This window comes from Neopelma chrysocephalum, unplaced genomic scaffold, assembly GCF_003984885.1.
Source record: "Neopelma chrysocephalum unplaced genomic scaffold, ASM398488v2 Primary Assembly neopelma1_69, whole genome shotgun sequence".
Lineage (NCBI taxonomy): Eukaryota > Metazoa > Chordata > Aves > Passeriformes > Pipridae > Neopelma > Neopelma chrysocephalum.
Window position 1 is genome coordinate 2,899,261 of NW_020897729.1, and position 13,699 is coordinate 2,912,959.

The 13,699-nt window shown below is 40.0% G+C and overlaps 1 protein-coding gene across 1 annotated transcript; it reads right to left on the reverse strand.

The window, feature by feature from the left end:
- Positions 1-302: 302 nt before the first annotated feature.
- LOC113968649 (cytochrome P450 2J6-like) lies at positions 303-12,039 on the reverse strand. Its single transcript, XM_027685379.1, has 9 exons — positions 11,869-12,039; positions 10,776-10,938; positions 9,659-9,808; positions 7,711-7,871; positions 6,044-6,220; positions 4,478-4,619; positions 2,347-2,534; positions 1,518-1,659; positions 303-853 (listed from the first exon to the last, which is right to left on the reverse strand). Exons 1-9 carry the CDS (start codon positions 12,037-12,039, stop codon positions 675-677), a joined length of 1,473 nt encoding a protein of 490 aa, XP_027541180.1. The 3' UTR covers positions 303-674.
- Positions 12,040-13,699: the final 1,660 nt, after the last annotated feature.

Below are 13,699 nucleotides of genomic sequence, written 5' to 3' on the forward strand. Positions count from 1 at the left end.
CTGATCCTAACAGGAGTCATGCATGGGAGTAAAGAGTTGCTCTGTTAGAAAGGACTTTCCAAAACTAACAAGAATTTTAAAATGTTAAAAGTATGGGCCCTAAAATAAATCCTCTCTCTGTATCTTCACTCTCCACCAAGTTTCAGCCTGCAACTTTTCCCTGCTGGACTCAGTCATCTTCTGCCAGGTTTAAAGATGCCTTAACACATATTTTCCTGGATCTTTTATTAGTGACCATCAACAAAAAGTTGACTGAAATGTTACAATTGATGACAGTAACATCAAGAGGCAGAATCTTCCAGGTTTGTTTTCCCAAACTTCATTGCTTTTTAAAACAGGATAACTCAGAGATAATGAATTCATTTTGAAGTCTGCTGGTCAATTTTGTCATTTGCTCACCAGTGTACCAGATTTATATCTGCCAGGCCAGACAGCAACTGCAAGATTCCTTTATGGCTGAGAATGATGATGCCTTACAGATCAAATTAACTTTTACAAAATAAAAAGATCACCTTCAAGAGCAGGTAACAGGACCTGAACAAAATTTTCTGCTGCAGACAAAAGGTGGCTTTTGGAGTAGAAATTCAAATCCGAGACAAAAAGCGTTATGTGGTCTCAAGACATACATTCACGAAGGCAACAAAGATGTTTCATGGACATTGCACATGTCCAGCCTAGCGTGGAATGGCACAAACCCTGTATGGGTGGGGCTGCAGGGTACCCCCCAAAATGGGCTCTGTGTTGATCTCTGTCACTCCCTCGGGGAGCTGGAAGGTGAAAGCCCGCAGCAGGTTGGCAAAGAAAATAAAGAGCTCGGTCCTCGCTAGGTGCTCCCCCAAACACACACGGTGCCCTGCAGAGGGAAGAAGGGAGGACAGTGAGTAAATTACCCTGACCTCAACAGCAATTGTATTCATTCTCACACAAAGCTAGGGTATTTTTGCCTAATTGAGAATTTCTTTAGGACTTAATGCAATCAATGACACAAAGTTTAGTGTAATTCTTCCTTTGACCAGTCTTATCTGCAGCTATAGATAACCATGTGGCCTTTCTGCTCCAAGTATCCCTTCAATTACCTCAAAAATCTCATCTTAATTTGACTGACAACTTGAAAGGAATTCATTCCATCATATAAATGAAGAATGAGGACCTGCTTTTCCTGGGACATGTCAGGCTCCAGTGTTGTATGCATAAAGAATCAAGAGGGCTGCTTGCAAGTACTTTCCAAAATGTATGTCTGGTGTGAAATGTATGCCCCAAATCAATAGACATGATCATTAGCAGAGAATGTCCTTCTAAAAATAAGGTGAATTAGATATATACATTTGTCAGGACACCTCTGTTTTTCCATGTCATATTTTTTCAGTAGAACAAAAGTTACTGAAAATAATCATGTTGATTTAAGCATTGTTTTCCACAAAAAGGTTTAAAATAGAAAACCAATAGGTTTTTAATAGACATCTTCATTCTACACCCGCAATCTAAACTGTTAATGCTTGTGCTGTCAATCCAATTACCTATTGAGAATGGTAAAAAGGCTTCTTGGCTTACAAAGTTTCCATCCTTATCCAAGAAGTGACCAGGGTTGAACTGTCGAGGTGTTTCCCACTGCTCTGGGTCATATAAGGATGAAGCAATGTTTGGAAGAACTATGGTGCCCTGAAAGGAGAAAAACACTCACTCAGTTCTGGCTGAGTCCTCACCCAGCACCCAGAGCCAGCTGGTGAGACCAGTGTTCGTTCCCTCTCGGAGTTCAGTGTTTTGTGCTGATAGACTCAGTTCCTCAGTAAGGACTGTGAGGAACTCAAAATATTTTTGCTTCAAATGTTGGTCCGAGCCAGACAGTGGAAGTGACCACGTCAATAAGAACTAACAACTTTATTTGTACTAAACCTGTTTTCACTTCCAATGTTAGGAGTTTCTGTGATTTAGTCTCTTTGACAAAAGCTAGTTGCAAACTGTCATGCTTTTCCCCAGATCTTTTACAGGCTTTCTGCACACAAAAATTCAGTCAGAAATCTTTCCAATGCCTTATCAGCACAAACCCACCATAGTTTCCTTCAGTATCAATCACAAAGGTTTTGTCTTCGTTGGTTTGTAGAAACACTTCGCTAAAATATCCTTTTCCATCCAGGGGCATTTCTCACTACTGATCACCGTCTCCCCAAGAGCTGCATCACTCAGCCTGACAGATGAGTTCTTGTCTTTGTTCCCATTCAATGGGACCCAGAGGTATCCAGTCCCCCTGCTACTGAGGAGAAGCTCCTGGCACAAACAGATTTTAATCCACACCTTGCTCTACTGATGCAATAAAGGTGTGTAGCAACTTAGAAACTATGTCTGTACCTTTTTGAGGGGAAAGCCAAGCAATGTTGTGTTTCTCACACACACCCTGGGCATGCCAACTGAGATAATGTTGCTGAAGCGTTGGATCTCGTGAACCACAGCATTTGTGTAGGGCAGTTCTCTCCGATCCTCATAGCAGATTAACTTGGAAGGACCTAGAACAGCATCCAACTCCTTCTGAACTTTTTCTGTGGAGAAATATTCAATGTTTCAGGTGGAAAAACGTATCAAGTATTTTCTCTAATTCTATTTAACATTCTGTTAAAGGGAAATGGTTCTTATGTAGAATGTCTGCTAAGTGAAACAATGCCAATTAGAACAATGTCCAAATACCAAGAAAGAAATGTGTCTACTCCTTGGCACTTGCTTTTTGTTCAAAAATTACATGTTCTAAATCACTTATTGCACAGGAATCTTGGGAGCATTAACAAAAACAAAACTTTGTTTTATAAACTTCAAGAGAGGCAGGACACATCACCTAAAAAAAACACCTTAGATTTTTAATAAATGATCCTGTCTTTTTTCCAGGCTGGTTGAAGAAGCAGTAAGATATAGGGAAGTCCATTCTGCATCACATCAAGCCTGGTGTTACTGCCAGCAGTCCTTCACACAACTGTGCTAGGTAGGCTCTGACAACTGAGATTTAAGCACCTTACAGAATTTAAAATGTAAATCCAGAAAGATTTTTAAGTAAACTTCCTTCTATGAAGAACTATCCTGCATAAGCAAGCATGAGTACTTCAGGATCCAGTGTAGTTTGAAGTAATCAGTCACTGTGTAATATATACACACATCTCTGTTTGGGTTGTTGAGAGAACAAGGAGAGCCTGATTTAGTGGTGAGGCAAAAGGCCAAAATTTTCCGTATGTTACAGAGTGGAACTGCACAACATTGTCATTGGGTCTCAATACATGCAACAGTATGAATGGGTTCGAAAAGAAGCCCAGGAAGGATCACTCTGTACCCACCCTGCTTTCCCACATATGTGCAAGGTATTGTATTTAACTAAATAAAATTATACAGGTGAGTCAGTGCTTTCGTAACCTTAATTACATAGGTGATAACAAAACGTGATAACATGAGATTAAGCAGACTTTCTTGTCTGACAGCTACAAGATGAGCAATTTTTTCTTGTCCTCATGTCTTTCCTCCATTTAAAATCCTGTTCTCCTCTGGGTATTTGCACATGTTCTGTGATGTAACAATGAGATTTCTGTTATCCAGCATAAGACATCCTTCTTCCTTTCCTTTTCATTCAGTGCTATATGAAAGTGATTGATGGTTATTTAAAAACTAGACTTAAAGACAAGCTTCTTAAATACAAATATATGAGCCAAAATATAAATACAAATATAATAGATGAGCCATCAGTTTCCTCTCCTGACTGGAATAATTTCTGTTATAAGAAACTCAGACACATCACAGAGTTAATTTAATCACAGGTTAGATAGACACCCTGGTACCTTGGGGTCGGAAACGAACTGATGGGCAAAAGTAAAGTCAAGGCTGGCAATTGACCTTTAGGCAATTATCTGTATTTCTTCTGTGATGTACAGAGCACCAAGAGGGGCAGGACCCCCTGTAGTCCCTCTTAACTGATACTCAGCAATACAAAGCACAATTGAAGTAAGTTTCCAAACAGTGACAGTCCCATTATCACACATTAGTTTCAGGTTAATTATTTTCAGCCATCAGTCGTGTTTACGACTAAGACAGAACCCAGCCCAATTTCTTGAAGCACCATGAGCACCCCTCACCAGTGGCTGCAGCAGTGGCCACTGTTCCTTTAAGGAACACGTGCAAATTACTGGCTTCCCAAAAAGTGACTCCAGTCCTCTTATCTCTACCATAATCTTCATTTCCCCACAGACCCCTACACCTCAATCAGCCACAGTCTCCTATACAGGTGCATAATTCCCAAGTGGTTAACTCTGGGAACTGCCTTATGCTTGTGGCTGCTCTAGGAGCTTGTGTACAGATTCCCTGCATCTACTGATGCTGCCTAGCAGAGATCTACCAGTACAAAAAGGTACATATATCAGTATCTAGGAATAATCTCTGATCCATGAAAATGTTATGACTTGGCTGTTCTATTGCATGAGAGATATTTGTCATGGGCTTATCTACTCACCTTGGATGTCTGGATATGCCACCATATAGAGCAGACCCCAGTTCAAAGTAGTGCTTGTTGTCTCTGATCCACCCAGGAAAAGGTCATTTATAGAATAAACCATGTTGTCTTCATTATATGTAGACCTGGGTTCATCTTTGGACTGCAAATGATAAGAAAAAATAGAGGCTTATACATGAAAGTTATAAAAATCCAAATAGGGTTAAATGTGATTTTTTAACTGGTCCCAAGCGGAAGTGTGTTCTGCATATAGGACAATACAGAGACTGATAAGGAATGTTAGACAGCAAGGATGACTATCAATACAAAAAGATAACATTTCACAGAGAGACAAGCCATCTTTACTGCCCTTTTAATCATGAAGCTAAATTGCATGTTCTTTGGAGAAAGGGATTATTGGCTTAAATGTGCAAATAGTGGTTCACTTAGAGGGTTTCATAAGTAAATCTCCCTCTAAAGATGTCTACCAACATGTCATTCTTCATGCCTCAAGTCACAGTCCACCACTTATTTTTTCTAGCAAGCAATGCAGTGACAAGGTAACGAACACTGGGCTGTGTAAAGTTCTTAACCTGTGGTATTCAGGTTTCTTCTTCACTACAAAGGCACAATGACTCATGTACAGCTGCTCTGGGGTTTTACAGTTTTCAATTAGAAGTGTGAGGACAGGTATGTATACACTGAAACTATAAAAGAACATCATTATGGTTTGGGGGAATTCATTGTCTAAATTTAGGGAGGTTATGCTCAGGGGTCTTGAACCTTTCTCTTGCCAATGGAGCAATTGAAAAGTGGGAAGGATGTTTTCCCCTGCTGTAATATCATCTAATCTTTTTTTATTGCTCCTGTGCATCTATTACAGACAGTTCTATTTTTTTAATAAACAAACTTGGATGATTTCCATCCGGCAGATCCCAGAAGAGCTCACTGAAAAAATTTCTGGCCCACTGATTTTCAAGACTCATAAATCTTAGAACAGCAGTGAAATGCTTTAGGAAGCTGTTAAATGCTTTGGAAAGCCAGATGTGTGAATGCACCGGTATATAAAAAAAAATTAAAACAAGGGGATCCCAGGGACTAGAAGCCAGTTGGGCAGACATCCACCCTGGCCATAAAAATATAGCAGCTGATGTGGTAATTAATTAATAAAGAATTACCAGTTAGAAATACAAACTGATGCTATTGGTTATTATATAGAAAAAAATGATCATAGCAAGGAGATCTGATTTGACTCTTTGGTAGAAGTACTAGCTTGGATGATAATGACAATTTCTCAGTTGCAGTATGCTTGGAGTCCATAAGATCGTTGCTTTTGTTCCCCAGAATAATAAAATATCTAGCACTATTAAGTATTCATAAGACACAAGCTACAAGACTGAAGAGAAATAGCTAACAGACAATAGATGGGAGGGATTTCTCCCCTGGCTGCACATCTGTGGGGACTGAGCACAGCAGCAGACCTGCTCAGGGCATACACAAGGCAGGCAGTACCCAGGACAGCAGCTCCCTTTCTGTTGTGACAGGAGATGCAGGATGAGTGCCTGCAGCCTGACAAAAAAAACTTACTTTTTCAATGTGATCCAGGTAAAAGTCAATGAAATCCTGCAGTTCATCTGGTATCCCACGCTCCATGTGCATCCTGATCTCTCTCCGTGTAAAGGAGCTCAGGACATCATAGCAACCCAAGGCCTTCTTATGGGGCCCAGGGAGACGAGACATCAGCCAAGGGAAGATTTCATACAGCTGCGGGAGTGACACACAAGAGGCACTGCAAAGTCTCTATCACCAGAAAATGCACTAGAAAGGCCTGCTACAGAGAGAGGGTAATGTTCATATTAGCATGGGGTTTGGACCTCATTAGTAAAATATCCTGTCAAGGACTGTGCTTATGCTTTCAAGTTGTGAAACAGTACACTATTTAATTTCTAGCTGTTTTGATGGTAAGATTCAGAGTTCCACAGGCTTTCAGCTCAATCACAAGCTAAATTAGAATTACTATAACTGGGATGAACTGTGTTCATCTGTTCAGTTATTCAAGTCACGTCTTTAATTACTATGAACTGCATTCAGGCATTTTAAAAGTGACATCCTGCCCTCCAGTGGAGAATATCGGGAATGGAAAAGCAAAACTTGCCAACTGTCCTCGCCAGGATGTGCAAAAGGAGTTGATAAACCCAAAGCAAGGGCTGGCTGCCGGGAGCTGCTATACAGGCTGGGTAATCCCTAAAGCACTCTCTACCAATCGGCCTCTCAAGGGTCCTCAATAAAATTTCAAATATCTGAAATCCAGAAAATCTAAGGAATATGACAAATTTGAGTGCTCTCCTCTAGAAAGGAAGAAGGCGTTAGCTGACACAACCAGATTAATTTTTTCCTTCTCTCTTACCTTTGGAGAAAATCTGGCCTAAGAAATAGTGGCTTTCTACCTATTCTGATAGCTAGAAAGTTCGTTCTGATTTTCAGCCTATATTTATGCTTGGATAATTTGTGTACATTGTTCTTGTATCTGCAGTGTACTTTCTCCCATCCACCTTCCTGGCTACTGGTCCTGCCAGAACTCCTCCTCCATTTCTGGAGAAGCCCAATCCACAGTGTTCTCCTGCATAGTGCCTGACAACATGGGATCCAGTCAAGAAATTGGGACGTGGATGCAGCAATACCCATCTTCTACACATTACTGAGTACTCTTTGCATTTCCTGTCATCTGCTGCCTGTGTCTGGAGCTACTCCTCACGCAGGCTGAAGGAGTAGAATTTCTCTGGGAAGTCTTCAAGTCCAAGTCTTAAAGAGGAAATGGTGATAAGCAGCCACAGGCAAAACACTTTGGTATTTGAATCATTCTTCTCTCTGTTGACTCTGTAAAACAGTGTCTAAACTTGGCATGTGAATTACACCTTTAGACCTGACTTTTAATATTTAAGAATCATATTGTCCGAGGCAGGAGTCTGGTGCATAGAGGCTGAAAAACCATGACCCAGGAGCAGTCCATGAGCCTATGCCTTGCTGTAAAGAGTTAGGAGCAAGCTACCAGAGTGCTCAAACATAGGACAATGAACACAAATGCCTCAGGCTGGTGTGTGGAGCATTACCATCACATTTTGATAGAGTGCACTGCCCAGTAAAGCTGCACAGGACATCACTCACCCATTCGAAAACTTTTGCCCAACAGCCATCTCTTGAATCTGCATTTCTCACTCTCCGTCTTAGAGAAATACAACAGATTGTTCACTTACATGATAAATAAAACTGCCTGCAAATTTGAACAGATCCTCTGTGGCTCTAATCAGTTCATGAAAGGTCTCATCCTCTCTGGAGAAACGATGTCCAAACACGACAGCACAAATTACGTTTGAGACAGAATGAACAAGAGAGAAAGAAGGATCCAGAGCTTTCCCTGCAATCGTAATAATAAATGTCACTGTTAATGTCTCCTACTTTAGTGAAATCAGAGAATGTTATAGGTTACCCACAGAAGAGAACATTGCATTTCACGGAGAAGCAGCAATCTTCTTACAAAATTATAGTATCAAACTGGTTCTTCATGACCATGGTGCAATCCCATAATCCCAGGAATGTGTGGCACTCTAAAGGAATGCCAGATATGTAAAATATTTTATAATATGATAGAGCAAATTTAGAGATAAGGAAAAAACATTCTATGCAAATTTGCTGCTCAGCAAATTCAAAATATATCTCAAGCATGGGAATGACTGAGAACACTGTGGATGAAGGGAACCTGAAGGGAGAACTGCAAGAAGGGAGACAGCTTTATCCAGCAAGGACATATAGGCCACTATGTTTTGTCTGACCTTGCTAGAGATGAACAATCTCCAGTAAAATAAAATGTTGTAAACTCCTTTCAACCAATTGTGGCAGTGATACAACAATTAATTTTAAAGCAGTTATTTGAAAATCTAATCTCAAATCCCTATTTTGTGACTCTGGAATAAGTTTCTATAAACAACTTATTTATGTATGTATCAACGCAATTGTCCAACACCCAAGGCATGATTCTGATTAGCAACTTACTGTTTTGTGCTTTTTTTCTCCTGCATATATGGCCACATTTCAATCTCTCCTACTTCTTAAACCATAGGATTGGGCTAGATTTAATTACTTTTAACTGATATAATGCTAGCAACAGCATGTCCTGATTTATTGTGCCTTTGCGTAATGATTAGTATTGGGAAATCCAACTCACATGATCCTAAATGGGTTGAGAAGGGTAGAATCTTGTATTGAAGACAAGATTCTGGTCACTGCTACACGGAGTGTGCAAATAGCATTACAGACAAGATTTAATTCATCAGCATTGACAGTGCCTCCATAAGTTTATGCACCAGCACCATATATGAGCCAGCAATGTGCCCTTGAGGCAAAGGCCAACATCATCCTGGGCTGCATTAGGAAACCAATTGCTGGCAGGCCAAGGGAGGTGGTCCTTCCCCTCTGATCAGCACTGGTGAGACCCCTTTGGAGGGGTGGGTCCAGTTTTGGGCTCCCAGTACGAGAGACATCAACATACTACAACAAGTTGAGCAAAGGGCCACAAGGACAATTAAGGGTTTGAAGCATCTGACATAAGACAGGCTGAGAGAGACTGTTTAGTTTGGAGAAGAGAAGGCTTAGGGAGGTATCTAAATATTTAGAAATACCTGGTGGAGGGGAATAAAGAACATGGGGCCAGATTTTTCTCAGTGGTAACAAGTGAGGCAATAGGCAAAAATGCATTAAATTCTGCATAAACATAAGAACCTTTTTTACTGTAGAACTGATTGAACAGCAGAACTGGTTACCCAGAGAGGTGGTAAAGCCTCCATTCTTGCAGTATTTACAACTCAGCCCCAAGAAACCTTCTCAGATTGACCCTTCTTTGAGAAGGAGTTAGACTAGTCCATCTTCAGAGATCCCTTTCCCCTTAGGGTGTTCTATGATATAAATAATAAATAAGCTCCAGTTTTTCTTCCCAGTTGTAGTTGTTTTGTAAACAACTTTGAACAATAATAGTCTCCTTGAAAACACAGGACTGGGGTCTTTGCATTTTCAGTCGTTCCACAAAGACACCAAAAGACTCTGCACATTCTCTTGTGGAACAAAAGTAGCCCTTAATTTCAGAGAAGTTCATACGCTAAGGACATCAGACTAATTGCAGAAATGTATTGATATTTATTGCAGAGATACCTTTCATACTTGCAAAGAAATCTACCAAGTAGTGGGCTTCCTCTTGAACTCGATGCTCCAGACCTCTTTTCCCCAGGCCAAGGTTGCGTAGAGTCCTGAGTGCAAACCTTCTCTGCTGTTTCCAGGTGTGACCAGTTGCCAACATAATCCCTACATCCATTAAAGGAAGAGCTCTTTATCATGCTAATATTAATTATAGACAAGGACTACATTACAGGATAAACTAGGCCACAGAACATAATTAAACTATTGCATTGCCTAAGAACACAAAGGCACAAAGAACTCTGGCATGTAAGTATGTTAACAGGGCTGAAAAGGACAAACTCAGCTGGATAATAAGATGACTGGCAGGATTAAGCTTGATCCTAGACAACCAGCTTTCTCAGGAAGTCTGACAGCTGCTTCTCTAGATGCTCTTTGTAGCACTTGTCTCACACTCTGCTGTGCCTGAAGCTCACCTGAATCAGGTTAATGGTTCTTGTGAAGGGAAGGGAAAGGGGAAAAGAACTCTGACTGTTCACAGGCAGGGATGAAAGTTCCTGTCCACAGGGCAGGAAAGTTCGGTGCTTAGGCTTTGTGACAGGCTTTGGGAATTTCCAGTGTGGTTGGTGGTATGAAACCTACAGCAAGGTTGAAATAGAAGCACACTGAGCCTCTGGGTGTTACGGGTGTTACTGGTGTTACTGTGGGAGTAAGGAAACGTTCACAAAAGGAAGGAAGGGAATGGGAAGAAAATCCCACTATCAATCTCACTCTTCAATTGAAAATTTAATAGTGGGAGGCAGCAAGTCCAGGACAAGGAATTGGGCTGTTTCCTGCTTTTCCTCCACTTCTCTGTGGCACAACTTACCACTGCCTCATCACATCACCTCTGAATCTGCTCCAGTGAGTACTTCACACAAGACATTATGAATCTTTTTTCTTTTGATTGTATTTTCCTCCTGCTACTATCCAAAAGCTATTTCACCCCTCCCTACCTTGCAGTCCACCTGGCAGTCATTCCTTGTAGACAAATCCTGCTTACTGTGGTACCTCTGAAAGTGGTTACAAGCTACAAAAGAGCTGCAATTTATAACGATGATGCTTCTGTGCAGTATTTATGGCAAGAAATTCTCACCTTTTCCTTTGGCCATTGCTCTGAAGAAAGGAGACACCAGCCTCCCAGAAACATCTTCAGGGTGCGTGGTCATACCTTCCTTCACTGCTTGAAATCCATTCAGTACAACCACTGGGGCCCATCCAAACCATAAGGTGAATATGTTGCCATGAATTTTTGCCAGCTAGAGATGGGAGAGAAGCCAAGAAAGCACAGATGAAATCCCACATATTGCAAACAAACAGAGGATGAACCTGTTTTTGCACTGATTACAAGACCAGCCCTAAAGTGGAGTGATGTTCTCCATCTTTCCCACAAGATTATAATTATCTGTGAGAAAGCATATATATCTTCTCCAGCATTCACTGTTGGAAACAACTGAGTATTCCCACTTTTCAGAGCCACAGGTCTATGTCAAGAAACAAAATGTATCTTTTATTACTGTATATAAGCCAAGGCTCAGTTCTCAAAGATTCATGTGAAAAAGGGTATTTTCACTAATTCATTAATTTATTTCAAGAGGGTTTCTATAATTTGTACAAGTAAAGTAGCACAAAAGAACACAGAAATGCCAGAGGAGTAAATAACTTGTAGAGACTGTACCAGTTATTTTCTTCTTTCTTCCCACCCATTTTCAATCCCACCCGTTTTCAATATAAGTGAGCACATACACACAAAGTGCACGTAAGTTCTATTTACTGCTCAAGCTAGAGAGTGCCAGTGCTCAGAAAGGTATAAATCCAGGCCATAGATGTAATTTTTTGATAGTATTTTTTCCCTAACTATAATCCTAAATTATATCAAATTTCACATGAATTTGTCCATCTCAGTATTAAAAGGGGATCAGTTTAAGCATCAAAATGATCTTCACATATTCAGAAATTCCAATACCAGTTTTCTTAACTTGGCAAACTACTTTACACTGCAATAACTTTTTCTCATTTTGGCAACCAAACTAGCAGTTCTGAACCAAACCAGGTGTGATATCACAGTGACCAGTTAACAGTTACACTGTGCCAGCAACGTAGTTTCAGGAGAGGATGTTTTCGCATAGCAAACAACGTAAGAAATGACAAAGACTTTTAAACAATTAGGAATATCTGAAAAAAAGTACCTTCATGAGGAGATCACGATTAAACTGAAAGTTCAGCTGTATCAAGGTCCCAAAAATTGGGAGAGGAATTGGTCCAGGAGGAAGCCATCTCCGTACTTTCTGCAACTTTAAAAACTGTGTAATTAGAAGAAATACAGCCACAGCTATAAGAACTTGACTTATTGTCAACATTTTACTGTCTGCTTTTACCAGCTTCTCTTTATTCAAAATAGTCTATTGAAGCTATTAAGGCTGGTTGCTCAACCAGTTTTTTCATAAGAGCTTAAATTTCATATAATAACTCTTCCCCGCCTCTAACCCTCCCTCTTTGTTATCAACCACTCCCTTTTTGTCCCACTTATTACATTCTCAGGCTTAAGTATATTTAATAGATGCACACCTCTCTCCCTCTTCTCATCCAGATTATATTTATCAAATATGGATCACAGGATTTGTAGGAACAGTGTCTTAAAAGACTAGGGCAAAGACTTTCCAGGCAATTTAAATACACGTAAATTCTCCACCTAATTTTTCTGAAACAATTTTGGATGGTATGTGCTCCTACAAACACTCCACGAATGCTTTTAGAAAAGCAATAGTCATATGTACAAATTAAGCGTGCAAATGTAAGTGGACATTAAATCTTGGACTTTTTAAATTGTTTTATATATATTCCATATACATGTTCTATCTAGTAATGGCAAGACCGACAGAAGTTAAAAGCCCACATTTATCTTAAGATACATAGACAACTATCTATTGCTTAATACAAAAAGCAAAATTTGTTATGCTTTTGAATGTAATTGAAAACATAACCGGTTTAATGTATGACGTCACTTTTTTTTTCTACCATATTTGCAATAGGTAACCTCACTGAGGGTTTTGTCTGCTTCTGAAGTTCCCCTTTCAGTCGTGACATAAGATGGATACCCTAAAGGATATTTTGAGAACTCATCAGAAAGTTTATGTGACAAATAACAAATAATCATATAGAAAATACATCTAGTATGAAACAGATTTTAAAAAAAAACAAACATGAGAAAAACCTACTAGGGATCTTGAGCTACAACAGAACTAAGGGCCCCAGCAAGAACCAGTCATGACACGCGTAACTTGAGAAAAAACAGAGTCTGTAGCCAAGACTCTTTGCCACACCTCAACACACACAGCACCAGGGGAGTTTGCATGCCTGAAATCAGACCACGAAAACCACCCAAGGAGTCTAGGCACCACATAGCAATGACCATTACAGTCCCTTTACAGATCTAGATTGAAATGTCAATGGATTGGTGCCTCCCTGTCAAAAATGCCCGTCCCCTGAAAGCAAAACACTTGTAAAAGAAACATGTTTTCACTGATATTCTGAAAAACCTGCCATAATGACTTGTGCACCAGCTTGCTTCTTGCAAGTGCTCTGTCTTTGGGACAGAAACTATTTCCAGGATTTTTGGCTCTGGGACATTGAAGACACTTATCCAGAAAGAACAGCCTGGAGTCTGCCAGTCCACAGTTTACAGACCTCCAATTCAATTATCTTCTAACCATGGCACCTCGTTACCACTCATGCATAACTGATTAATGTGTATTAACCAAGAAAGGGGTGTTTCTATGTTTCCACAAAAACTTTGTGTACATTGAAAAGCTTGTTTTTCAAGGCAACCATTTCTAATTTATCTCCCTCCCTCAACAGGGAAAAAAATAGTCTTTTTGAAAAAAAATTTTCGTAAGTTTTACCTGCTCTGGATCCAGTGTAATCTTACAAAATCTACTTCAAATTTACTAATTTATCAGAATTTTTTATTTAGAATCAATGTAGTACACTCCCTGTCCTTTTAGATATTCAAAGATTTTC